Raw genomic sequence first — 27856 nt, 5'->3', positions numbered from 1 at the left:
CTGCCCCTGGAAAACCACTGAAATTCCCTTCCAAAGGCCTTTCCCTACACCACACTTCAGCTCCGGGCGGCGCGGCCCTAGCCCTCGAGCCTCGCGCATCTCCAGGGTGCCTGCGCCCTCCGGGTTCCTCCAACGAGCTGACAAACTCCGGGCGCAGGAGGTGGGGGCCGGGCGCGCCAAGGCGGGGCGATGGCGGGCACAGACTCGCGCCCCGGGTCTCGGCGCCCGGGCCCCGATCGCGGTTCTTGCAGCAAACAGAGGGGAGGAGGGGCCGCTGCCTCTAGGACGCGGGACCCGCGCACGCCCCGCCGCCCCGGGGAGAGCGCGGGGGGCGGGCCGGAAGGCGAAGGCGCACAGGCCCGGCCCCGGCCCCGGCCCTGCCCCGGCCCGCGGCGTTCTCGGCCCTCCCCAACGCCGCCGCCGAGCCGGACCGCCGCGGCCCGGCCACCATGCGCCGCCTCCCGCGCGCCCTGCCGCTGCCCCTGCAGCTCGCCCTGCTCGTGGCCGCCGGCGCCCCCCAGGCGCCGGTCAGCGCGCCGCGGAGCCTGGTGTGGGGCCCCGGGCTGCAGGCGGGCGTCGTCCTGCCCGTGCGCTATTTCTACCTGCAGGCCGTCACCTCCGAGGGCCAAAACCTCACCCGCTCGCCCCCAGGTAGCGTCCAGCCGCGGGCCTCCCCGCCCGCTGCCCGCGCCCCGCGCCCCTCCAGGCCCCGCTGCGCGCGCCCTCCGCCCCCGCGCCTGGCCGGATGCGCCCGCCGCCTGCTTGGCGTCTTCCGGGCGTGCTGAGCTGCCCTTTTTCTGGTTTGGTCCACTCCTCCACCCCGGACACACAGGGGCAAAGGAGTGACCACAAGTCTTTGGATGGATGAATGAATGGACGCCCAGGCCCTGCCACTTTCAGTGCGCAAGGCGGATGTCCCGAGTGTGCGCGCAGGGTGTTGGTGCTGTGTGCGTCCCTTGCTGGAGAGGGGCTTTCCTCCGCGATCGGGGTGTCTGAATTGTTACCGCGTCCAGGGAGTGCCTCTGCGAGCTGAGTGACCGCCTGGACGCGCGTGGATGGCCGTGGTTTGAGTCTGGTGGGCTGGAGACAGCTCCCTCCTTACTGCACAAAGAAAATGTCAGCAGGGTGAAAGGGGGCGGCTGTGCAGGCCAGATGCTGGAGCTCTTAGAGGTTTGAGCTGTTGAAAGCAGATTGCAGAAATTAGTGAAATTCCGTAGAACTCGCTAGGTGTCTCTACCTGGGGGGTGGATCTTGTCCTGAATGCCTCATTCTCAGCCGGCCTCCTACGTTCTCCTTTGCACCTACCTTTGCAACTTCTTGCAACTTGTCCTGCTGGTTTCAAGTTGTTGCCAGTCAGGATTTGCTAATTTATGTCCAGCCAACTGGCGCTTGTGTTTTCACCAAAGAGGTAATCAGAGTAACTGCCTCCCCTGCCTGCCTCTGGACACGTGTCTGCTGTGTTTAGTTTAGACTTTCCCTGTCCCTGAAGACCAGATTCTTAGGCCTAGAGTCAAAGTTTTTCTTCTATGAGGTGCATTTTCTTTAGTTCCTAAAATAATTTTGTAATGTTATAATGAATGGGGGGATTTCAGAAAGAAAAGATTTAGAAGATGCCCAATCTGAACTGTCCATTGACAAAGGGTTAAGATGGTCAGTTTTATATTTTTACCATAATTAAAGTTAATTAAAAAGTTAAATGACTTTTAAAGAGATTATTCAATAATGCTTACCTAAGTGAAGGATGCAATAAACAGGAAAGAAGTGACAGTTTGTTTTTAATTTTATAATGAATCAGTGAATCTGTCGCTTATTCATCAGTGTAATCAGCCGTTAGACCATGAGGGTAAGGAATGTTGTGCATTCCTTTTCCTCAAAAGAGTTTCTCCCAAAATGATCATAAAAGTTTTACATATCAGGAAAAAGGCGTTAAGAAAAGTAAGCCTTCCACCACATCTTTGAGACAACCTCACTTTCATCCCTTGAGGTTCTGTTTTGTTTCCTTCCAGGGGACTTGATTTTTAGTTTCCATTTAAAAAGCTGCCCTGTCTTTCTGAAAAGCTCAGCAATCCGTGGCTTATATTATCAGTCACCATCACTCACTTGCAAGTCCTGAAAGCTTTCCTTCCCCAAGAATGAACTGAAAGATGGTCTACTCAGTGTAGACCATCATACATGTCTTACCAAGAACCCCTTATTATCACTCCCACTTAGCAGACTTGCCTTTTGTGAGCTTGAAAGGTCTCATTCAGGGGATCTCAAACTGGAGTCCACAGAGATTAGGGGTGGGGAAAAAACCCTGCCCATGTTTTTATTTTCACTTTCCTCTGACTTAAGTTGAACATTTCCTTCCACTATGACGGTAGGCCAGATGGCACAGAGGCCCTTCAATATTGTAGAAGAAAGAATTGGTGGGGGTGGGTGCATGGAATATGAAACAATCAGCCTGCCTCTCCTTCCTAAGTCAACTCACCTCCTAGCTGCCTGGCACTTTAGTATTTTAATCTGTGCCTTTTGTTCTCTTTAATTATTTTGTGAGGTAGGAAGGATAGATAGTATTTTCTTCACTCTATGCATGAGAAATTGAGTCTCAGTGAAGCTAAAATGACTTGCCTGTGACTCCACAGCCACAAGGTGTCTGTCAAGACCAGACACCCAACACTTTGATTTCCAGAGCTCTCTCCCTTTTATCAAATCAGCTATCATAGGATTATCACGCATCAGTTTTCACTAAGGTGCTGGCGCACCCCAATGTATGTGATGGGGCAACCAGACTTCTGGGGGAGGATTCCATTTAGTTTCAGGGCATTCTTTGCCTTGGCCAAAGGCAGGGTCAACATTTTTGGTGCAGCTGCAGAGGGCTGAGATATAGGCCCTGAACAATAGAGGTGATGACTCCAATTGTTCCTGGAAGTAGCAGAGGTTATGCCTCCAACTTTGAATTTTACAAACCCATAGGCTGACATGACCCATCTTAGAACCTTGGTTTCCTGGTCTGTAAAATGGGGGTGACAAATACCGACCTCACATGTTCTTACAGGAAATAAATAAGAGTAAAGGTATCTGAAAATCTCACACTCAGGAACTGGCACCTGCGTGCTAAGTGAGTTAATATTTTTAAAAATGTGTTTTGATTTATTTCCAAATCAAGAATCTTCAAAATGTCTGCTTCTTATGATCTAATAAGACTTTGATACTGCTGACCTCCCTTTGTCTGCATAGTCACTGCATTTCCATTCAATTAGCTGTCTCTCTTAAAGGAGCTTGAATTTGTAGAGCAGAGAGAGCTGAGAGTCCATTCTGTTAGCCCCAGGAAAATGAGAATTCACATTCCTTCCATTTGCAGCTATTTGATGTTGCATCTTCTCATTTTTCTCTTGTGAAACTGTAACAGGGTGGTCCCCAGGAAAGGGGGAGGTTCCCTGCCCCTCCCAAGGGAGGGTGGAGCTGAGCAGGAAGAGGAGAAGCTGAAGAAGAGACTGAGGTAGGAAGCAGGATGGAGCCAGGAGACCTGGAGGAGGCGCATGGAGCCTAGAGACACGTGAAGAAACTGCGCTTGTCTTTTGGTCGTAGACTGGGTGACACAGATGTGGGTGAGACCCATGGGGAGGTGACAATGGCAGCTTTTATCTTGATGTTGATTTTGCTCTTTTCCTTCCGGGCTTGTCCGGTTGTTTGTGACCCTTTGCTGTGGGTCCCCACTGGAAGATGCTTTAGACTTGTGGCAGGCTTTGGGGCCTTGCTCTGGGCCAATCCCATTTGGATGGACTTTTACCCACGAGGGGACGTGTAACTTTGGGTGCTTCATTTAGAAACTAGACTCTTTGCCTTACCTGTGTTGTTTCCTAGTTTTATTAAAGTTCCTTCCCATTAAAGTCTCCTATGTTTTGTGTTGATGCGGCGGATGACAGAACCCATTTAGAACGGGCAGGTTTGCGGGGTTTTGGGCTGCCCCTCTCCCTGTCCTATAACAAAACTAGAATTGCTCATTTCTGTTATTTTTCTACTCATTATTTTGCATTGTTCCTAACAGTCTCACTCCAGCAATGACAGGGGCATGAAAGATTACTATAAAGATAACTGAACGGGGCCTCCCCGGTGGCCCAGCGGTTGAGCGCTGGGTTGCGAAGCTGCCCGCAGCCTCTGCAGCGCCGGTTTGATCCCCGGCTGCTCCCCGGCCACCAGAGGAGGGTCCCACATGGCGCCCAGACCTCTCCTGCCGCCCGCTGCTCCCCTCAGCAGTGTACTTCGGTCCTTCTGCCTGCTCTGCTCCCCGCTCTGGCTCTGGTGAATCCTCTCACCCTCCCGTGCTTCTGACTGTACCCAGTGCTTGTATAAATAAATAAATAAATCTTTCAAAAAAATAAAAAATAACTGAACGGCGCAGCAGACCTCTCCTGACTCACCCGCTGCTCCCCTCAATAGTGTACTTCTGCCTGTTCTGGTCCCCGCTGTCTCTGATGAATCCTCTCACCACAACCCCCCCACATCTCTGGCCTGTACCCCAGTTCTTGTATGCATAAATAAATCTTAAAAAAAACTGAACATTTTAAATAGGCATTTCCAATGGCCATCTTATATTTTTATATATGCATTTGAAATATTAAATGTATTTTCATATACATTTATTAGTATCTTATAATACATGGCATTTAAAGTGCTATTTCAGCGACCAAAAATGTTATAACTGGAGGGAATCATAGGAATCTAGTCTAAATTTAAAAATAAGGAAACTTTCAATTTAAAAATAGTGAAATGTTTTGGAGTTAGTATTCTTCTGTAAATCCAGCCCCAACCCCATCACACAGTTATTAATATCTTGCATTTATTGGTCTTATTTAAGATCAAAAATTTATGGAGAACAGGATTATTTGATCAGGTGACAGGAAAACTGTGCTGTTTGGGGGCGTGGAGGGGAGATAATATATGGCAGAAAAAAGAAGTGCCTAAGTGTCAATCCTGGGCCACAGTAAGTTCGTCCCAAGACCACTGTTTTAAACCCTAAGGAAGTCAGCTAATGCTCTTCAAAAAGAGAAGGGGAAGTTGTTAATTAGGTTTTGTCTGCCCTGGAACAGAAAAACCCCCTGAATTTTGGAGTTAAATCTTCCTTGTATAACTCTTTTATTTCAACCTGAGGAAACAAGTTTAAAGAAGTAAACTCTACCAAGGGTGGTGGGGGGGGGTTGAGGGGGTGGTGTGTGTGTGTGTGTGCGCGCACGCGTGTGCATGCATGCGAGTGTGTGTCTGTGGTGTTCTCTTTGTGCACAGACTGGTAACTGGCTATAATCTATCTCTACTAAAGGTGAATGGCCTTCGAGCTCTGTAGCAAGATGCCAAATACTATATTAGTATTCCTAAATGAAAGAGCTGGTGGATTTTTAACCCCAGGGGCTTTAAACCTACCCAAAGGAAAAGAGACCAAAGAAGCAAAAAGTTAATCTCTTCCTTGCTGTTTTATAAATGGATTTTGTTCATTCAATAACTCTTTATTGAATGATTAATGAATCATGTTGAATCAGATCTTTGGTTTGAAGGCACAAACCAGACATAACTCCTGGCCTGAGGGACTTTCCAAACTAAATTGGTTTGTCATTGATGCTAGAGGAAAAACGAACTTCTATGTGGAAACATCTACCCAAATAATTGTTAAGACCGAATGACTATGAGATAGCAGATTATAAATATTTGTTTTTTCTTCCAGGTCAAACATTATTCAAAGTAGTCATCAAACCTCTTTCGCCTAAAGAGTTAGTCCGGATTCATGTTTCTAAACCTTTGGATAGGAACGATGGGACATTTTTGATAAGATATAGGATGTATGAAACCGCCAACGAAGGGCTGAAGATAGAGGTCCTCTATGGTGAGGAACACGTGGCTCAGTCTCCCTATATTTTGAAAGGTAAGTGACCATTGCAAAGTCCAGAGCCAGCTCTCTGCACAAACCCCCTGCCTTTCAGAATGGGTTACAGTGACTTTGAAGTCGTGTGCAACAGTAAATATGGTCTAAGTATCTCCTGGAGCTCTTCAAATTGAACTTGAAATCTTGAGGGATAGAAAATGAAGTAATTAATGAGATTTAAATGGCCAGATAAAATCTTGTGTACTTACACAGGTGGTTTTCTCTTCATCCCTTTTATAGAGACATATTTCCATCTAGTGCCTTCTGCCTGAAAGATCCCTCAGCATTTCTTTTAGTGTTGAGGACGCTGGTGATGAAGTCTCAGGGAGAGGGGTACATTGGTCCATCTTACTCATCTTGGTCTGAAGTAGAAATCCTCAAGAATATGAAATACTTAAAAAATGTTTTTGAAGTAAATGTGAATATATTTTTATTAATTTATTAATGTATTTTACATCATTATTCATTTTTGTACAATATTTGCTTTCTCCTATCAGGTATAGTCCCATAAAATTCCCACCTCCAGTTCACCCGTGCACCATCACCGAAGTCCCTTGTGCTCTTCCCGCCCCTGTTTTGAGGGAGAGGGATCTCCCTCCCCATTCCCTACAGAATGTCTCTGATTTATAGGTTCCTGCTAATTTTGATTTTTTATTTGTAATTTTTTTCCCGATCTCTTATTTGGTTCCCCTATATTCCTCCAATAAGTTAAAACAACATAAATTTCTATCAATTCTCTTTGAAATGATGTTTCAGAGAAGTTTTATACTTATGACTGGGCACTTTATTTATTATTTTTTGAAGATTTATTTATTTATGCATACAAGAACTGGGGTGTAGGCCAGAGATGTGGGGAGGCGGAGGTGAGCGGATTCACCAGAGACAGAATTGGAGAGCAGAACAGGCAGATCTACTGAAATACACTGCTGAAGGGAGCAGCGGGGAGACCAGAGAGGTCTGCTGCACCATGTGGGTAGCTCCCTGGCCAGGGATTGAACTCCAGCTGCAGTGGCTGGTGATAGCTTGGTAAGGCTGTGTCTTTAACCATGCGCCATGAAGGAGGCCCCTGGCTGGGCATGTTTAAATTACCCTGCCTGATGCCCCTGGGTTATACCTTTTCTCCTTGAGTTGTGCTGTTGGGGGTGATTTTAGGAATTGAGAAGAAAAGAGGCCATGTTTTCTTAAACCTTCACTACCTCTACTACATAATAGTGCCTGCGAAGTAATACACTCACTCCCCTTTTCCTGGTTAAAATATAAATTGTTTTATATTCATCTGCTCTATAACTCACTAGAAATGAATTTCTGAGCAGATGGACCAAGAGCATGTGCTAGGCCAGGTTTTCTAGAAAGGATGAGAAAGGGTCCCAGAAAGTAGGATAGGGCTCTCACATGTCTTTTCACCACTGATGGGCGCAGGGCAAATTATCCCTGCCTGGACGATCTCAGATTTCACCAAGAAGCCACCCTGTGGTCCCAGCAGGGAAGCAGCATCTCCCTGTGTTGTTAATGGGGCGTGGCCCTATGTGTTGTGCCTTGTAGGACCCGTGTTCCACGAGTACTGTGACTGTCCTGAAGAGGACCCTCAGGCCTGGCAGAGGACCCTTTCTTGTCCACCCAACGAACCGCAGATTGCCAAAGATTTCGCTTCTTTCCCCAGCATCAACCTCCTGCAGATGCTAAATGAAGTTCCAGGAAGGTTCGGGGACGAGATGGGTGCCATTGTTCATTACACGATTCTCAACAATCACGTCTACCGGAGGCCACTGGGGAAATACACAGACTTCAAAATGTTCTCCGATGAGATTTTGCTGTCACTGGCAAGAAAGGTATGAGAATGAATTCACTGATTCCAAAACTATATATATATTTTTAGATGTAATATTTCATTGCCTGGATTAATAATGGCAAAGAATGGAAATGGATTCCAGGCTTGGAATTGTGCGGCTAGGATATCTGTCACTCGAGTGCTCCTGAGTTCTTGACCTTTATGGATCTCTCTTTCCTTTCTTTCTTTTTTTTTTTTTCAATTTTTATCTAGTTTTATATATTTTTGACATCATTCTTTTAAAGATTTATTTATGCATACAAGAATTGGGGTATAGGCCAGAGGTGTGAGGGGTAAGAGGATTCACCAGAGACAGAATTGGGGAACAGAACAGGCAGATGTACTGAAATACACTGCTGAGGGGAGCAGTGGGTGAGCCAGGAGAGGTCTGCTGCGCCATGTGGGTAGCTCCCTGCCTGGGGCTCAAACTCGTGCTGTTATAGGGCAGGGAGAGGGGCAGCCCAAACTCCACAAACCTGCCTATTCTGAATGGGTTCTGCCATCTGCCGCATCAACACAAAACATATGCTACTTTAATGGGAAGGAACTTTAATACAATTAGGAAATAATACAGAAAAGGCAAAGAATCTAGTTTCTAAATGAAGCACCCAGAGTTACCCGTCCCCTTGTGGGTAAAACTCCATTCAAATGGGATTGGCCCAGAGCAAGGCCCCAAAGCCACAAGTCTAAAGCATCTTCCAGTGGGGACCCACAGAAAAGGGTCAGAAACAACCAGACAAGCCTGGAAGGAAAAGAACAAAATCAAAATCAAGATAAAAGCTGCCATTGTCACCTCCCCGGGTCTCACCCACATCATCTGTGTCACCCAGTCCATGACCAAAGGGCAAGCGCAGTTTCTTCACGTGTCTCTAGGCTCCATGTGCCTCCACCAGGTCTCCTTCTGGCTCCATCCTGCTTCCTTCCTTCCTCAGTCTCCTCTGCAGCTTCTTCTCTCCCTGCTCAGCTCCACCCTCCCTTGGTTGGGACAAGGAACCTGGAACTCACCCTTTCCTGGGGACCACCCTGTTACAGTGCTGCAGTGGCTGTGGATAGCTTCATAGGTTTGCGTCTTAACCCCTCGCAGCACCAGGGAGGCCCTCTTTACTTTCATTTTTAAGTGAAGTGGGTTAAACCCCCACCCCTGGTGAGTAGGCAATATAGGGTGCTCCTAAGGTTTCTGTGAATTCCCAAACTTTTACAGGTTCACGGTCAGTTCTTGAAGTCCTCTCTTCCTGCTGAATATGCCTTCCATTCAAACCTCACTGTCTATAGCTACCTTCTGCTCATTACCTGAAAAGGACTTGACTTCAGAACACATTTCCTTCTTTACCCCAGGCACCTCTGAAAGGTAGTGTGCATAGCACATTTTGGTAAAGGTTGAATAGCAGAGAGATTATTTTGCATAATAAGCAAAACAAAGTGCACAAAACCCCTAGCATTTAAAAACAAGTAACCTTTATTAATCAGCCTCTGTCATTCCTGTCCTTGAGAATGTCTCACTGGCTCTCCTTGATCTTCAGGTTTTGGCTCCTTACTAAATATGGCTAGGGTCTGTTTTTCAGAAGACTTTTCCACATTCCTAACAACTGCCCTCCGCCCTCTGTTCAGCCCCTCTTCACATTTGCAAAACTGTGAAGCACAACAATTCAATCTACCCCTCCCTTCGATTTTCCTGATCAGGCAGAGTAAGGGATGAGGGTAAGCATTTATTTTTTTCACCTTTCTTACCTACAAAGACCATCAAGATCATTTTCTAGACCAAAAGCCAACTTTGCTAATAAGATGAGCTCTGCAGGTTCCTGAGTGAGCTTAATGAAGGCCACAACCCATTCTTACCCTTGATCAGCTGTCCCCTGCCTCTCTTCAGAGCCCATACCAGGAGCATGTGAGCACCGTAAGGTACCTGCTCACAAAGGTGGTGCTTTCCTCCTGGGCTCACGGCCAGTCCACTCGGCCCTGGGTGTCTCTCTCACACCCACTCTGCCTCTACAGCAGTGGTTTTTAACTAGAGTGGATTGGGCTCCTCAGAGGACATTAGACAACACTAGAGACATTTTTGGTTGTCACAAGAAGTCGGGGTGGAAAGTTGCTACTAATGTAGGGTGGCTCCAGGCTAAGGATGTTCCTAAATATCCTGCCATGCACAAGACAGCTCTCCGTGGCATAGAATTATCCAGACTAAACTGTCCTTTGTGCTGCAACTGAGAAACTCTGCTTTATAGTGAGAATTTCAGGTAAGTAGTTAATGAGACCCTAAATGACAGCAGAGAAGCAAGGGCATAACCTGTCATAGCTCTGGCCTTCTCCTATGTTCCAGGTTCCTTGTCCAGTGACTGGGAAGACTCTAAAATAAATGAGACTCACTTCTGGCCTTTGATCAGCTCTCTCCAGCAGGACTTACTTTGTTATTTGGGAGTGAGGGTGGGGCATACATACAAACAAATAATTGTACCACAACAGGCTAGCCCTGTAAGAATAGTAGGAATCCCACGTCCCAATGTCAGAGGAGAGTGAGTCAGCAGGAGGTAGCCTTAGACTAGGCTGTGAGGGGAGACCGCCACGTGAGTAGGCAGAAGAACGTCCAAGTAAAGAAAATTACTAAATTATTAAATTTTTACCCATTACTGTGGGTGTCATTTTCAGAGCATAGCCGAAAGTTTACTTGGCACATGCACAGATAGAAGAAAGAGCTTAAAGCTAAGCTGGAGCAAGATAGCTGGACCTGGGATTCCAGCCAGAGTCTAGGCCTCGTCCTGTGTGCTTAAGGTTCTGTTAAGTGCGGTGCATGAATCGGCACATACATTGCCCTGGTATCATTAATTTGGGTTTTATAAACCTGCCATGTGGAAAGCAGGTTATAGTACAGAGAGAGTGAAATCAGAAGATGTTGTAAGGAGGCTATGCAGCAATCAAGGCAAGAGGTGATAAAACCGTAAGCTTAGGCAGTGACCATGGAGATGGAGTAGAAATTCCAGGAGCAGAGGTAGATGTAACAAAGAGGTTTGATAGTGAAGGAAAACAGGGCTTGGGTCTAACGTTGTAGATTCTCCCTAAGGTAGCTGAGTGAAAGTGTCCTTGAAATCACCCATTCATACCTTCCTACCCAATTTCTACTTCCATCACGCTAAACATTAGATACCACTTCTGATCAGAGGTGCAACTCCTGCTGAAATGAATTTGCTGTGTATCATCCTCCTACTGGATTTTCACATACTGCTGATGACCGAGAGGTATTCTCTCTTCTGCTGTTGTTTTCAGATGTTTAATTATATCAGAAATACCTAAGAAAGCCAAAGAATAGAAACATTTAATAACAAAGACGGAAAGGAAGTCTTCCCTGTACTGATGCTTGTGCATTTATTTAGGTCCGTCTCCCAGATTTAGAATTTTATATTAATCTTGGAGATTGGCCTTTGGAGCACAGAAAAGTCAACGACACGCCCGGCCCTTTACCTATCATTTCATGGTGCGGCTCTCTGGACTCCCGAGACATCATCCTTCCGACCTACGACATCACCCACTCCACACTGGAGGCAATGAGGGGTGTTTCCAACGATCTCCTTTCTATTCAAGGAAATACAGGTAAACAGATGTTCATTCTCTATGATAAAGCTTGGAGACTAAAAAGGTAAAAGGAAAATCTGGTCACAGAGAGTATATAATTAAATTTTTAAAATAATTGTTATTCTTTTCTAACCAAGAAAAACAGCAGTGTAGACTATAGTGGTTTGTTTAAGATTCTTCTAATCCAAAAATTAAAGATATGTGGGTTAGGCTAGTAATATCCAAACCCACTGTAAACCTGAGTCTTCTTTGACTTGTACACTTGTAAATACCATTTGAAAATATATTTTTGGTAAAATTGTCACTTAAGTCTGCCTCCAAAACTTTTAGATTCCTGGATGACAGGAGAGATAATTTTGAAAAATATAAAATTATATGAGATGTTTGAGAATTACAGTAGCTCTTTGATTTGGATATGACCACCTCCAACACTTTGTAAAGAATTCTGCCCTTCCTCTTTCTGCCTTTCCTGATCCTTTAAACTTGAATTCCTTTCTCCTTGTTTGAAGGCCAGAGATTGATGGCACAACACACCTTTTTATTAAAATGAATGCCTTAAGCAGACAAAAACTCTGCCTACTCTTTATAGCCTCTTATTTATTGCAATTTGGTAGGTGTATTGAGTAGCTGAGAGCAGGAATTTTTCTTGGTAAACTCTCTAAAGAATGTGAAATGAAAACTGACCTACTTTTTATTTAATAACAGTAAATTTCTGAAAAGTATGCTGAAATAGTAAAAAGAGTGACCCCTCTCCAATGTCTATGTTTTATGATTTATCCCTTACATCGAGGACCTGTGTTAGCCAGTGGCTGTTTTTGGATTAATAGGAATATATTTAAATAATCCTTCCAGAATATTTCCTTCCCAAGAAAAAGAAGATGTAAATGTATGTATGTAGTTGAGTTTTACATATATATTTACATTTACATATATATTTACATACATATATATATATATATATATATATATGGTTGTTGGAAAAGTCATGACTCATTTTTGCTTGAAGACCATAGAAAAAAATACGTTGTGATTTTTCCAACAATCCAATATATTTGTACTTAACAGCATATAGGAAAAAGTCTTCCCTGTATTCAAAATTCTGAGCAACCTCAGGACTAAAGCTGGGCCTATGTTACTTAGTTATATAGTTTGCCCTCATCACCCTGTCTAAGAACAAAAGCCTAGCTCATTCCTTATTGTGAAGCACCCAAGACAGAAGAAACTTATGCTTGGTGACTGGGCCAACTCTTTTGCTTTGAACTTGGTCCAGTATTATGTTGGCTATTGCCAGTATTGTATAATAGAAACCCCAATATTTGAATGAGCTCTCACTAGTAGAAAAATAGATGAATTTAGAGCATTCTCTTGTACAGCACAGCTAGAAGGATCTGTGTTAAAATCCTGGATTTGAAAATATCTCAGGCAAATTGAGACTCCATCCCAGATTTTTTGGAAATAGCATCTAACTTGAGAAGATGAGTTGATAATAACAGTGCTTGACAATGGTAGATTAAAATACTTATCTTTACCATTTGAAAATGTCAGTTTCATAATTATGTGTATATTTTTGCTCTCAAATTTCTAGGACCTTCCTGGATCAATAAAACAGAGAAAGCTTTCTTCAGAGGTAGAGATAGCCGAGAGGAGAGGCTGCAGTTGGTGCAGCTGTCCAAAGAAAACCCAGAGCTACTGGATGCAGGAATTACAGGATATTTCTTTTTCCAAGAGAAAGAAAAGGAACTTGGAAAAGCTAAATTGATAGGTTTCTTTGATTTCTTTAAGGTATGCATTTAAGTCTTTCTGGGTGGATATAGGTGATAAGCTAGTGTTGACAGACTATAAGATAGCTGAGCTTGATGGATTTCTTCTGTCTTGAGAATTGATACAGATTTTCTCATCAGGCATAGGATGGGGAATTATAAAATTCATCATGGTTTCCTTTATGGTTTTGTTGTTGTAGGCGATGTCTACCAGATAGCTCCAAACTGTGTTTAATACTCATAGTACAAGGATTAACCTGAGGTTCCGGTGCATTTATATCTCTGTTTTTCAATGTTGATGAGAAGCAGAAGTGAAGCCAATGACTTACCATTTTTGTCTGTCTTAATTTTCCAGTACAAGTACCAAGTGAATGTGGACGGAACTGTGGCTGCATATCGGTACCCCTATCTCATGCTGGGCGACAGTCTGGTTCTGAAGCAGGACTCACCTTATTACGAACATTTCTATTTGCAGCTAAAACCTTGGAAACATTATGTTCCAATTAGAAGAAATCTTAGTGATCTACTAGAGAAAGTTCAATGGGCCAAGGTATGCTGGTCTGCAATTTTAGTTTCTTTAGGAAATTGCAAATTCACCAAAAGTCACCAGTGTTAGTTACATGAACTCAATAACAACACAATTTATTTTGGCATAATATAGCAAAAAAAAAAAAAAAGCTGTATTTAGAAATTTTTTTATTTAAAGATTTATTTGTTTATACAAGAACCGGGGTATAAGCCAGATGCGCGGGAGGGTGAGAGGATTCACCAGAGACAGAGCGGGGGACAGAACAGGCAGACTGACGAAATACAATGCTGAGGGGAGCAGAGGGCGAGACAGAAGAGGTCCACCTTGCCATGTGGGTTTCTCTCCGGCTGGCCGGGATCAAACCTGTACTGCAGAGGCTGCGGACAGCTTCACGGTGTGGCGCTCAACCACCTGCGCCACTAGGGAGGCCCTGTATTTAGAAATTCTTATTTCACAATCATTCAGATTCATACATCCAGAAACAAAAACATACCAAGTGCAAATTATGGATCAAAAAGACTAAACTTAAAGTGTTTCATGCACAAGAAGACATTTAAGATAATCATAGCACTCTTTTCTTTTCCCCAGTTAGAAAAAAGTCACAAGTTTATAATGAATTCATGCTATACAACATCCCAAGAATCATAAGTTCCCATAACATTAGAATTCTTTTTTATAAAGGAAAAGTATTAAGACTATGTTATGTTTTATTTTGAAACTCTAAAAATGTAAGCTTCTTTTATAAGACTGTTTCTAAGTTTCTGAGAAGCAATATTTGGTTATAGAAATAACTGGGTGTCAGAGGCAGAGTCATTTTTGTGACCCTTTATAAAGAGTCAGAACTATTTGCAAATCGCCTTCCCTGTGTGCAGCCTGGTAGAATATCAGCTGTCATCCCAAACTAGAATTAGGAGCACTGACTATTCCTGGTGCTGAAGAACAGCCTGCAGGCACTGATGCTGAATTTTTGATGATAGCAACATAGTTTTTTGTTTTATAACAACATTTTTGGCTATGACTGCGTATTTAAAATGAACTTTAAAGAAATGATCACATAACAGATTCGTTCTATTCTAGTATTTTAATATCCTGCAAAGAGGGTTACGATGGAGGACGGTCGATGAGCCTGGATGGTTAAGAAACCACCAGATAGTCACAATGGAGGCCACGTGTGGTGCTGCAGTGGGGGAGGGGCCATTTACTGGCCTGTGGAAGAAGGTCCAGACATGTGTGATCATTTCTATGCAACAGATGACTCGGAAAACACTTTGTCTATTTCTGTAGCCTTGTTCTCAAGTTATGTTCCATCATGTGCTCACTCTCACAGGGTGCTCACATTCAACCTCACTTCTCTCCTACTTCACACTCTCCTTATCTTTTTTGTAGATCACAGGAGTAATTTTCATTTATTATTTCTTTTTAATCCTTCCAGGAAAATGATGAAGAAGCCAAGAAGATTGCAAAAGAAGGGCAGTTGACTGCTCGGGATCTGCTTCAGCCGCACCGGCTCTACTGCTACTATTACAGAGTCCTGCAGGTCAGTTCAGGGGATCTGCACCCCTGGGTCACATGTATCCAGACCCTGGGGCTCAGAGTCACGCTGTTGGAACCTGGCTATGCCCAGGGACCAGCCTGCAGGAAGACAGGGCTGGTGCTGAGACCCTTTGTGGCCGCCATCTTGTGTCTACCCTCAGTATTACGAAAACTACGCTTAGTGTCTTTACAAGTATAGCTTAAAAGCTCCTCCCATCTTGTCAGTACTATCTTTTATTAAACACTTTATAGAATTACTAGTCTAGGTGTTCTCTGAACCTCAGAGAATAACATCTTTCATCATCTGGAAAATTAGAGGGTTGGTCTAGAGATTATTAACATCTCTTTCTGCTCAAAATCTCCACCTCTTTGTTCTCACTACTTAAGATTCATGCTTTTACTATCATAGTACAGAGGAGAAAGCAAATGTTTAACTTGCTATATAAAACAAGTAAAAAATATTTATAGTAGTTCTAATACATCAGAACTGGATACTGAAGTACAAGTATTTATTAGGAATTTAAGGTGGGCTCTTCGAGTAAATACCTGATGTTTTAGTCAGTGAAATCGAGCCAGCAAGAAAAAGATAAGAAATTAGGTTTTTATTTTTAACCTAAACTTCTTTTTCTGTGGGTAAAAGAAAAGGTAAATTTCCTCAGATGCTGGTGGGTAATACATTCTCATAAAAAGTAAACTGATAAATCATACCATTTATTAGAAACAGCCTTTTCCTTTAAATGAGTTCTATCCTCTCTACTGGGTTTGCCTTAGTTTTAATAAAAAGAGTTTCCTCCTACAAAAAATGTTAATTAGGCTCATGTACTCAATCCAGTATTTTGTTGGGTCTGGCCAGGGCTGTTTAGCTAAATGCATATGGAATCACTGAACTCAAATATCAGTTCATAGGAATATTTGTCAGTGACCAGAACGGGTGGACATTTCAGAGACCCGTGACCATTTAAAAACTATGTGTGATGACAGGCCTTAAGGGTGGGTGTGTGAGGCCACTAACTTTCTTTTGAGGTGCTTGTCCTCTCTGTTTGCTGATGTCGGTCTTCAACACAGTTAATTAGTCATTAACAAGTAAAGACTTGCTGTTGTTTCAAGGGGAAGCACCTGACTTGACATCCCCTTAGGAGCGGTTTCTATCAACTCATAAAACTATGGCTTGGGTTTCCTTGTGAGTTTACCAAATATTGCACTAAAGTGGATGATAACCAAAGTGTAACTTTCCGACTGGAATAAACCAGACCTCTGGTTTTAATCTGAAGACAAGAACAACTGGAGTCAAAGGCATGAGTTGGGGGCGGGGGTAGTCCATGGAACGGAGCGTGGACTAATCTTTCAGCTCTTGCTCACACATTTCAGACCTATGCGGCGCGCCAGTCCAGCAAACCTGAAATACGTGATGGGATGGAGCTCGTGCCTCAGCCCGATGACACCTCAGCCAGCTGTCAGTGCCCCCGGGAAAGGTCTTTGAGAGAAGAGCTTTAAGTCATCCCCAGGAGCACTCCTGTGAGTGCTCTCAGCATCTTTTTTTTTCAATTATATCATTTTTTTAAATGAGGTAATGTCAGTTCACAGCACTGTGTGTGTTTTAGGGAATAAGTTCACACCTCTCCAGGGGTACAGGTATCACACCACGCCCACCACCAAACATCTGGAATGGAGGTGGGCAGCTAGAATCCCACCTGAAGAACACAGCTTAGAAGATCTGAAGGCTGGTTCTCCTGAAGGCTTTCTAGAATGTGGATGGACAGAGCAGTATTAGAGCAATATTCCCAGGAGCTTCAGAGGTGCATTTATTTTAAGTAAAAGCTGCTATGATCCATATCTCAATTACTTTACAAAGAAAACTGGGAGATCTTAGCAGAGACTTGCCAAAATAGAAATCACTCCCTATGAAACTGTTTACATCTTATTTATTGGTTTGTTTTGATCCCTGGCTTATTTTCCCTCTTTCCCTTCCTCTAATTGTGAAGAAAAGAATATCGGTGCAGTGTCCCCACCATTGCTCACTGCTTAATTCTCCTCCTACAAGTCGCTTTTGGTACCCAGTCTGCATGGAAGGTCTGATAAGAATAACTAAGGAAGAGAGGATGACTTTAGCAGAGGTAGCTTGGCGACTGTGGAGGGAATTTTTTTAAAAATATTTTTTACTGAGTTAATATGAATTTACATTGTTTCTGTAACAGAAGTGTATGATCGCCCCTTAGGGCATTTTGCAATAGCGCACATACCACAAAGAACCCATAGTTGGAAGGAATATTTTTTAAAGCTCACTCATGTCTTCTAAGCTAAGTTTTATGAAGACCTGAAGCCAACTTAAGGAGATACTGTGCCATAAGCTAGTAATTCCCAGACTAGCTAGTTGTACACCCATCAAGGGAAGGTCCTCTAGTACAGCAATGGGGCAACCCTTTGGAGCTGTTCACTATCTATGCACTGATTGAACAGATAAAAGATAACTTTCGTCTTTCAAAGGGATACTTAGAAACCTCTACAGAAAGCTGCAGGAAACCTAGTACTTGGGAATTCACTCTAAGCTGACAAAAAAGGCAAGTGCCCCTCCCTCCTAGTGCCTTTCCACTTTCTCTGGGTTCATTGCTAAAATAACAGCCTTGGGAAGGTCCCTTTGCCTTTCAGGACTGGGTCAACACCTAAAACTTAAGGCCCAGAAATTTACGTCACATTTCGTGTCACCGTGATACAGTTCCTGAAAGAACATACTCCCAAAAGCAAGAGCTTTCCACAGTCTCAAATATTTACTCGCCAAATAGAAACCTTTACTTCCTCTGAAAATAGCATAACCACATTAGTTATATCTATTCTTTTTTTGCAGATCAAATAAGGACATAGAATTTTTTTTTGACTAGACAAAAACAAAACCACATTTGAGAACAATTATACAAGGAAAATACTAATACCCACCTATTACTGTCCCAAACCAAAAGTACACAAGTATGAGACAGGGACAAGCTATGCTGAGCCCACCCAGAGGAGTCTGTGCCCTGCAGACATTGCCCATGAACTTTGGGGCTTATTAGAGCTGAGATACAGAAAGGAAGCTTGCCCTCCTTCACTCCTTCACCCCTACCTTCCACAGCCAGGTCTTTCTTAATGGGGAATGGCGTTGACTATTGATGTCTTATATTTAAAAATTTTTTTATCACCTGAAGCCCAACAGACTTGATAGTTACAAGTGAGTTGAGACAAACTGGGCAGCTTAGGAGCATAGAACAGAAAGGACGTGTTTGAGAAGTTAAAATGAAGTGCAGCCCCTTGGAAATTGTGACCAGAGAGAGCAGCCTTGATCTTGATGGTCTTCCGTGCACCAACTCAGTCACAGCCTTTACAAAGAGCTTGTTTTATGTGGCTTTCTGGTTTGTTGATGCAACTATAACTCAGTAGATACAGAATCGCTAAAACCTTGATTCCTTATGTTTCAGTTCACCCCATACCTTAGTCATTTTTAACACTTCAACTTTCCTGAAATGGCTTTCTTTATTCTTGTAATTTTATAAATAATGCAGAAGTGGCAAATGGGCAGGTATGACCACCTTGGGAGAAATACCTGATTTTTCAAGGGAAAAGAGGGATGTATGGATATGCAAATATATATAATAACTACATTCGTCTAAATAAGCTATCCACATGTTTTTTGCAGCAATGTTTGTTAATAAAATGTTGGAAACACCTTAAATAGTCATCATTGTGGAATGGGCTCAATAGATTTTTACCAAGGAATATAGTACTACCATTAATTAGAAATAAGTAGCTCTAAATGCATTATCATGGAAGATTTCCGTGTCAGCAGTCAGTGGAAAAAACTAGTTACAGAACAAGCAGAATGTGAAATCCTTTATGTAAAAAACTGAACAATATCCCTGTGGTTGAAATTTTAGAAGGACGTTCACCAATACCTCGGGAAAAGAAAATGGATATTTGTATTTTCCATATACTGTTTTTAAATAGACTATATATTAGACTTTTTATACCATGAGACATATACACTTTCTAAATAAAGTAAAATTTCAAAATAAAATTTTGACAAAGAAATTTTATTTTTTATGAAAGAGAGTATAACTACCTATAATTGCAATATTTCTGTAACTGGGTTGGTCTAATTTTAATTATGTTGTGTCTAAAAAAAAAACCCTCTTCCACCACCATTCAATCCCTAGGAAATAGAAATCTAATATTAGAGGAAAAGATAACTGGATTTGATACCATTATTTTTTTTTATGTCAGATGAAAATGCGGTATTACAAATGTCTTAGTCTGTTTCGGTTGTCGTTATAACAAATAGGTCACAGGCTTAAATAGCAAATATTTATTTCTCACATTTCTGGAGGCTCTAAGTTCAAGGTCAAAGTGCTGGCAGACCTGTTGGCTGCTAAGTGTCCACTTCGTGTTTAGCAGACTGAGGACCCTCATCTCACCCTCACAGGACAGAGACCAGAGATGGAGGAAGCAAGCTCTCCTGTTTCTTATCAGAGCACTAATCCTTTCATGAGGACCCCAACCCCACCTTCCTGACCCAATGATGTCCCGATGTCCCAAAGACTGTCTTCAAATACCATCCCATTGAGAATTAGCTTCCACCATGTTAATGGGGGTGAACATTCCATCCATAGTAGGCAGGGAGAGGACAGTTGCTTTCCTGACAGCCTACAGCCAAGGATAGAAGAAATATAAATCTCTTATTTGGAGGGAAGGGAAACCACCTGATGATGGTGAGGTCTGTTCAAGTTCAAACTGCTGAGGGCAACATAAACTAGACTCTACAGTAGAAAACCCTTTTACACACAGAACCTCAGTCTATCCTTTCGCAACCACTGTTGCTCCCTCCCCAAGCCAACCTCCAGTGGCTCCTTCCAGACCCTGATATCAAAGTTAGTTATCTTCTCAACCAAGTTCTCTGTGTATAAGAAAGTTGCTGACTTTACACTGATCATATGCTAATCTCAGTGGAAACTTCAAACAAATCAATACAAGTAATACATAAGACAACAGGAATGGGACCTGAAGACTATGAAATGAAGATATCAAAGAAATAAAAACAAAAAAACAAGACCAGTTACAAACCAAAACAAAAAATAGAAAATGGCAGTGAACACTGATGTCTCAATAATTACCTGAAATGTGAATATAAACACCATTCAAAAGGTGTAGGGTAGATGAATGGATTTCAAAGCTAAGTCCAAGCTTTTGATGTTTCCATCTTACCAACTAAGACAAGAAGACTTAGTTTAAAAATGGAAGCAAATCCTATAAGTAAATGACTATCAAAAAAAGTCAGGTACAGCTATATTTACATAATGTTTCATTTCTGAGTTCTCAATTTCATTCCAGTGGTCTGTCTGTTTTGTTGTTGTTGCTCCAGCATGATACTGTTTTGATTGCCAAACCTTTGAAATACAGTTTGAAGTCTGGGAATGTTACCACATTCCACCACCACTTTTCCTCTTTTTCATCAGGATTGTTTTGGCTATTTGGGATCTTTTAAGTTTCCATATGAATTTCAGTAAAATTTGCTGTAATCTTTGAAGAACGTCATTGGAAACTCTTTCATAGTTTTTTAAAATTTTTATTTATTTTTGCATAAAAGAACTAGGGTGTAGGCCAGAGGTCTGGTAGGTGAGAGAGTTCACGAGAGACTTGATAGGGATTACATTGAATTTATATATTGATTTGGGTAGAATGATCATTTTAACAATATTAATTCTTCCAATTCATGAGCAGGATTTTTCCATTTTGAATCTTCTATTGTCTTACAGTTTTCATTGTACAGTTTCCTCACCTCCAATATCTGATAGAAAGAACAGATCTTCCATGTTGTTGGGTTTGGAGATTTATTCTCTCTGTGTGGTGTAGTTTTCCCTTGAGGACTCAGGTTGCCATCCTTTGTGTTTTTTCCATTTCCTAGTATTTGCTTTAGAAAAAATTAAGAGTGCAGGGCTTCTCTATTTCCAGTAGGTGGCACTGTATGTCTGGGAGACTAATCTGTTGTTGGGGTTCAGTGAATGGTGGGAGCTCCTGTCTGGGAGGGGATCTGCGTCTGTGGTCTGTCCTCACACTCCTTCTTCCAGTTTGTTGGAGCCTTATTGATTTCTGTGGGGTGTCTGTTTAGGCAGGTCTGGCCTTGCATTTGTTCTGGGAGCTTACTGGGACCAGTGCTGACATCAGCGGGACTTCCACTAAGCTGACTGGGCCCCACATGTCATCCAGGGAGTTCACTTGGGCCAGCACAAGGCTGTTAGTGGCTGCAGCCACAGAGTATCACTGGGCGTAGCTCTCCCCACCCCATATTTGTCCAGGGAGCTTACTGGGGCCAGCTCTGAGGTCATCATCCACGGTGGCAGAAGCAGGGCTTCTCCGGGGTGTGGATAGCCCCCTACCTCATCCAGGGAGCTTACCAAGGTTGGTGCTTAGCTTGTCAGTGATGGCTGCAGGGCTTCCATTGGCCGTAGGTCAACACCGCCCACCCTCACCCCACCCCAAAACACACATCTAAGGAGCTGAGGTTGGCAGCAGAGGCGGTGGCTGTGGCACGGCTTCCCTGGGAGTGTCTTGGCCCCTCATACTCATCCAGGGAGCTTACTGGGGCCAGCGCTGAAGTCAGAAGCAGCAGGAGTGGCCTCATGAATTTTTTCACCGCAATTCTCTCTCTTCCACAAGGGTCCTCAGTGCATCACTTTCTCACGGGGCACTGACTCCATCCGCCATAGCTTTCTCTAGAGTTCTTGACCTCATTTCCTGAGCTCTTCACCAAATCCTGGATTTTGTTGTTTGCTTATTTAAAGCTTCTGTCTCTACCTCTTCCCCATTGATTCTATTTCTGAGCTCATTAATTTATTTTCTGAATTTTCTTATATCTTTTTGATGAGATTTTTGAGTTCTCTTGTTTGACTCACCTTCCTGAGTTTTCTTCTATCTCTTCAGGTTTTAATAGATCAGTAGCAGTTCTGAACTCTCTATCTAATTGACTAGTTAGAGATTAATTAGCGATGCTTTCACAATCCTTGGTGTGGCCAAAGGATGAATTCAATAATTCTGCCGGGGATGGCTTCAAGGAAGAATTCACAGAGAAGGAAGAATTTTGACATATATTTTGAAGATGAAGCAGGAGTTTTTTCAGACATACAAGGAATGTATTGTTCAAAGAAAATTAAATTACAGCACGTGGTGCCATGGACTGTTGGTTGGGATGTTATGACCTGGAATCAGATAGGTCTTGGGCCCAGCTGGACACTTCTAGTAACCATGATGGGTCATAAAATGTTACAAAACCAATTATATTTACTCCCTTAAGGAAACCAGAGAACAAAGATAGCCAAAACATTGATCATTGATTTAAATACAATGACGCATCTTTAACCATAAATAGTATAACTCATGTGGGGAACGTGGTGAAACATAACAAAATATGACTGAGGAGTATTATCTTTATATGTATCTTGTTACCTATTTCCATGAACTATAGGACCCCCTCTTCCTTGTCTGCGCCAGACTCATGGACACAAAGACCCTGAGAATATTCATATATCATAAAATAAAAAAAAAAACTAACAGGTGATAAAACAAAGGGATGAAAGATCAATAATAGGGAACATTATGCCATATAAGTATGAGAACTTGGTGCCAGATTCTCAGAGACGTCCTGTCAGTAAGGATAGCATTGATCATCAGGCTAAGAGGGGGTGTCGCAATTTGTATGGAAACAAATACCTTCTACTCTTCCCTGACCTCAGCCTATCCATGACACCATTTTCTTCTGGGTGGGTGTTGTTAACCCGTGAGTCATGCTGGAGCACGGTAATGAATGCTGCCCGTGGTGGCACAGGACAACACATGCTGATGCTGAAGTATTGAGAGGTTTATGTAATGGAATAAGTGTTGATTCAAACACCGAGTCTTTCTAACCCTTTTAGACTCTCTCAGAACTGTGTTCTGTCCCCACAGCACTGGACCATTGCAGGGACATGCAGAAGATTGCAGAATCATCTGTTTTAGGGCGGGGTATTCCCTGGAGCCTTGTTTTTAGAACCTGATGAATTCTTATATGCCAGGGGAGAAATAGGATCCAAAACATGTTTTTCCAAAATGCTTTTTTACCACCATTGACATACAAAGGGGCAGATGCCCAGCCCCAGGTCAGAGGGATTCCCAGAATTCCTTAATCATAACTGGATGAGGCAGTCAAAGAAGGGAAATTGAAAGTTTCTTTGATCACATTGTCACAGAGGGTGAGGTTTCAGCACTGTTATCCCATATAAGTACCTCCATCCTGCTTACAGCAGCTCTAGCTGTGCCCATCTTACACAAGATTGGTTCACACCCCACTAATAGTGGGTAGAATAGTGGGTTTATGCTGCATCCCACACAGGGAGAAAAAAACCCTACTAAGGTTTCAGCCTACAGTGTCCTCCAGCTCCAACATCTCCTTGACTCTACACAAATGCAGGAATCTGTGACAGGATGACAGACTTTGCCTTGTCATCCTCTCTGATTTCTCTGTACCTGCTCCTGCAGTCTTTACCTGTTCTGTGCAATGTGGATGCTACTCACTGCTCTACAATCCTGAAGTCCAGTGTCTACAAGGGTGGAGACCTGGTACTGCATAGGTTCCTCCCTCTCTCCTCCTTGAATGTACAACCAGACATAAAGCAATTATATTTTCTGCTCAAAACAAGCCAAGGGTCACCTAATGAGTAAGTTCTCTTTTCTGTGTGTGTGTGTGTGTGTGTGTGTGTGCGTGCACGTGTGTGTGTGTGTGTGTGTGTGTGTATGTGACGGTCTGTGAATGCAGTTATGTGCTGAGTCCCCCCAACGGTTCTCTGAGGTGTGCACAGAAACTGCACAAAGTAGACCAATGAATTCTGCATGTTCTATCCTTTCTTTGTCCTTCTACTTCTTTAATTTTTCTTTTCTTCCCATTCCCTCCAAAACAGAGAGAGAAAATCAACTTTAAAGTCCAACCTTCCTCTCATGTTCATTCCTTTGATCTGATCCAAGTTTGTAAGAGTTCTTGTTCTGCCCCATCTTTAAAATCACCTTATATAGTCAGACATTTCAAACTTGACCTATTCCAGTAGGTGTGTACTTGTTTCCATCTGTACTTTGAATCCATCTTTCTAATTGTTGAGTAGATGTAAACGTTTTTACGTGTTAATGAAAATCCATACACCTTCTTTGGTGAAATTTCAGGTCAGATATTTTTCTTATATTTTAAAATTATTTGGTTTGTTATTATTTCTTTATATGTTCCAGATGTGAAGAGTCCTCTAGCAGATACATCATTTTCCATTGCACAGTCTTAGTATGTGCTTTGTTTTCCATTCTCTTGACAGTGTTTTTTAAAGAGCAGAAATTCCTAACAGCCATAAAGTCCAATGTATCATTTATTTCTCTGTTCTGAATTATGTTTTGGTATCCTTTGATATCAAAGATAGCTTTGCATAATACAAGGTCACAAAGATTTCTGTTATACTTTCTTCTGTAACTCATTTCTTTATTTGGTCTGTTATGCATTTTGAGTTTTTGGTTGTCCATAACGATGAGTTATAAATCGAAGTTAAATTTTTCTACACATGCATATATTAACTTTTCAAGACCATGCTTGAAAAGATTTTCTTTTCCTACTGATTTGACTATGCCTTTTGATCAAGTGTCAATTGTGTGTATCTATTTCTGGACTTCCCATTATATTACATCAAGCTGTTTGTCTATCTTTATGAAATTACCACACTATCATGATTGTCTAGTCTTACAATAAGACTTGAATTTGCTATTAATCTTCCCAGTTTATTGTTATTTTAAAATAGATTTTTAATCTAGTTGTTTGCTCTTCTATATTAATTTAGCAAATGACTTAATTTCTACCCCAAAAAAATGACTTTTGTGATTATGACTAGAAATGCATTGAATGTATGTATAAACTTGGAAAGAAATGACGTCTTAAAAATATGAACCTACCGACCAGGAAAATGAATAACTATAAGAAAGTGAAAATCAAAATCAACAAAAAACTATGAACCAGAGACACTTTTTGGGGGGTGGGGGGCGGGAGGGGAGGGATTGGGGTCAGAATGGGGGGGTTGCAATTGTATGGGGAATATAAAAATAAAATTTATTATTTAAAAAAAATAAAAATAAAAAAATAATTAAAAAAAAATATGAACCTACCAAAACAAGCACACTACATATGCCTATATTTTTGCCTTCTTTAATCTTAGCATTATTTTGTGCTTTTCAGTTTATTAGACTTGCACATTCTTTATCAATTTATAGGTAGATAAATATAATTTTTATATAATTTTAAATTTCATATTATAATAGATATTTGCCCATCTATAGAAATACAAATTATGTTTGTGTGTTGCACTTGGATCAAGAAACCTTTCTAAACTCACTAATTTAACATTATTTTGTAGTTTCAATTATGTTTCAACATAGGTAATCTGACCCCTGTGAATAAACACAATTTTCTTCTCTTCCAACCTGGATGTTTTTTATTTGCTTTCATTGCTCCTTCTGGAACCTAAAGAAAATATGAAACAGACGTGTTGAGAATGGGTACCCTCGACTTGTTTGAGGTTGGGAGAAAATTGTTCTTTTTTTCCCATTAGGTGTAATGTAGAAGATAGGTTATTTGTAGATTCTGTTTATCAAGAGGAAATTTCCTTATGTTTTTACAAAGTTGACAGTTTTCATCAATAATAAGGCTGAATTTCTCAAAAAATAGCTTTTTTGCATATAATAAGATTGTGATAGATAATCATATGGTTCTACTTATTTCATTTTCTAGTATGTGAATTTCATTGACTAATGTTCAAATGTTCTATGAAACTTGAATTCTTGGGATAATCCCTCACTAGGTTATGTATATTATCCTTCATTGTGATCTGAATGTTTTTTTCTTCTAAAATGCATATGTTGAGAACCTAAAACAAGCCTGATGGTCCTGGAAACAGGACCTGTGGAAGGTGCATAGGCTCCTCCCTTATGAGTGAGGTTAATGAAATTATAAAGCCATCCATAAATCTTTATCTTAAAATTTTGACATCCAAATGGATTCCCCTAATATGTTACACAGGATGATTGCACACAGATTAAAAACTGGATTAGGACAAACATCATTTTCTATTGCTCTTATCCAAATTGTTTATTCTTGCCCAATAATATGGTTAGTTAGAGCCTTCCATTTTTTGATTGACAACAACACTACATTGAACGAGTTTGCCAGGGATTTGCAGATAGCCCAGGATTGACACACAAGATGACAAACCACCAGGACCCTGGTATCAGCTCTTTCTCTGTATCTGCTTTGGAGCAACTGCATTTATAAGACAACTGAGGACTTGACGACTGTCATCTCCATAAGGAGGAGAGAGCGATGATCAGAAAAGGTAGGAACCTGAGACACAGTCCTGCCAGGACTAATATTTGGGCACGGCCTGAGTCTGTGGGCTTCTGGCGGCTTGTTAACCTACCGTAGCCAAGGAAGCTCACATCTTCTGGAGAGAACTCAGCGGGATTGTTGGGGAGCTGATGTTGGGAGGACTAGGGATAATTTCAGCCACCTGTGGTGGTCACAGAACACCTCCCTCCCATGCCCAGTTTCTTTGGCTTCCTGAGGCCCAATAGCCTCATGTAACTGAGGGAGTGTGTGTTTCCCAGATAATGCTTGGTCTGCAGGACTAGCTGGGAGCAGATGGTACCACAGCTGCTCGCACTAGCTTCAGTGGTCCGAAAAACACCCATCCTTCCCACACTGAGACTCTTTGGGCTTCCCACACCTCACTTAGCTCACCGTAGCTAAGGAAACATATGCCTCCGGGAAATAGCTCTGTCTGTGGGGCTGGTGAAAAACAATGAGCGCATCTATGGTTGATTTTGACTATGTTTCAGCTCTGCTGAAAAACACTAGCCCTCCCCCCATCTGGACTCAACAGATTTCTGGACAGTCTGCCTACTACGCAGAATACAACATCCCATGTTATCAGCCTGTGACCTAAGTCCACACACTGCTCATACCTGAACCTCAGGTGAACGGCTAAAGGTTCAGTTAGAATCTGGGGTTTCTGGAAGAGCACTGCCAGTGGAGTCAAGCTTGACGTGAAGGTGATTGTACATTTGTCCTTTGGCTCAAGCAACTGCATTTCAGAAGGCTTATACCTTTGGAACTCTACTGTCAACAACCTCCTTACCCCCTTGTCACCAATCACCACTCTGTAGAATGGGTTTTTGGGTCACCACACTCCACTAGCTCTTGGACTCCACTCATACAGATTGATGATGAAGCTTCAACCAATACAGTAACAAAAATCACACACCCAAGGCCAATATCCTAGGCCAATACCCTGCAATTTTCAATTCTAACTGCAGGACCATGACAGCAGTACTGAGAAGGAAGGATGTCTAGCCCAATCCATAGAAATAAATAGAGTACCAAACAGTATGAGGGGGCAGAGGATTCAACCCAATTGATGAATCAAGATTGACATTATGACCATGTCTGCATCTAGCTAGCACATCTATAATCTGTGTATGGCGTCGCACAAGTCCTCTGTGAAATGCTCTTGGCAAAAACAGATCAACAACAGATGCAACCAAGTGATTCTCTCTTGGCAGGTAAACCTCCTCCAGATGCAGGATTTGTGTTGATAAACATGGCATGTGGGGTTTTCTGTTGAGCTGCAACATGATACCCACAACTGTATCGCAAGTCAAAATGAATGGAG

The 27856-nt window shown here is 42.2% G+C and overlaps 1 protein-coding gene across 1 annotated transcript; it reads left to right on the top strand.

Annotated features, from left to right (window-relative positions):
* The first annotated feature begins 449 nt into the window (after positions 1-449).
* Positions 450-19131, top strand: POGLUT3 (protein O-glucosyltransferase 3). Its single transcript, XM_037505221.2, has 8 exons — positions 450-651; positions 5699-5896; positions 7439-7725; positions 11090-11306; positions 12874-13070; positions 13404-13598; positions 15010-15114; positions 16479-19131. The coding sequence occupies exons 1-8, from the start codon at positions 450-452 to the stop codon at positions 16602-16604; spliced, it is 1527 nt and encodes a 508-aa protein (XP_037361118.1). The 3' UTR covers positions 16605-19131.
* Positions 19132-27856: the final 8725 nt, after the last annotated feature.

Source organism: Talpa occidentalis, unplaced genomic scaffold (assembly GCF_014898055.3).
Source record: "Talpa occidentalis isolate TD23 unplaced genomic scaffold, MPIMG_talOcc4v2.1 talOcc4.12, whole genome shotgun sequence".
Classification (NCBI taxonomy): domain Eukaryota; kingdom Metazoa; phylum Chordata; class Mammalia; order Eulipotyphla; family Talpidae; genus Talpa; species Talpa occidentalis.
This window is presented reverse-complemented; position numbering and strand designations above follow the sequence as displayed.

What these genes read in the sequence shown, in the direction of transcription:
- POGLUT3 (XM_037505221.2), top strand. Translation starts at nt 450, where the DNA reads ATGCGCCGCCTCCCGCGCGCCCTGCCGCTGCCCCTGCAGCTCGCCCTG. An exon ending in GTCTCCCTATATTTTGAAAG is followed by an intron (nt 5,897 to 7,438) that starts GTAAGTGACCAT and finishes TGTGCCTTGTAG; the next exon opens with GACCCGTGTTCCACGAGTAC. An exon ending in TGCTGTCACTGGCAAGAAAG is followed by an intron (nt 7,726 to 11,089) that starts GTATGAGAATGA and finishes GCATTTATTTAG; the next exon opens with GTCCGTCTCCCAGATTTAGA.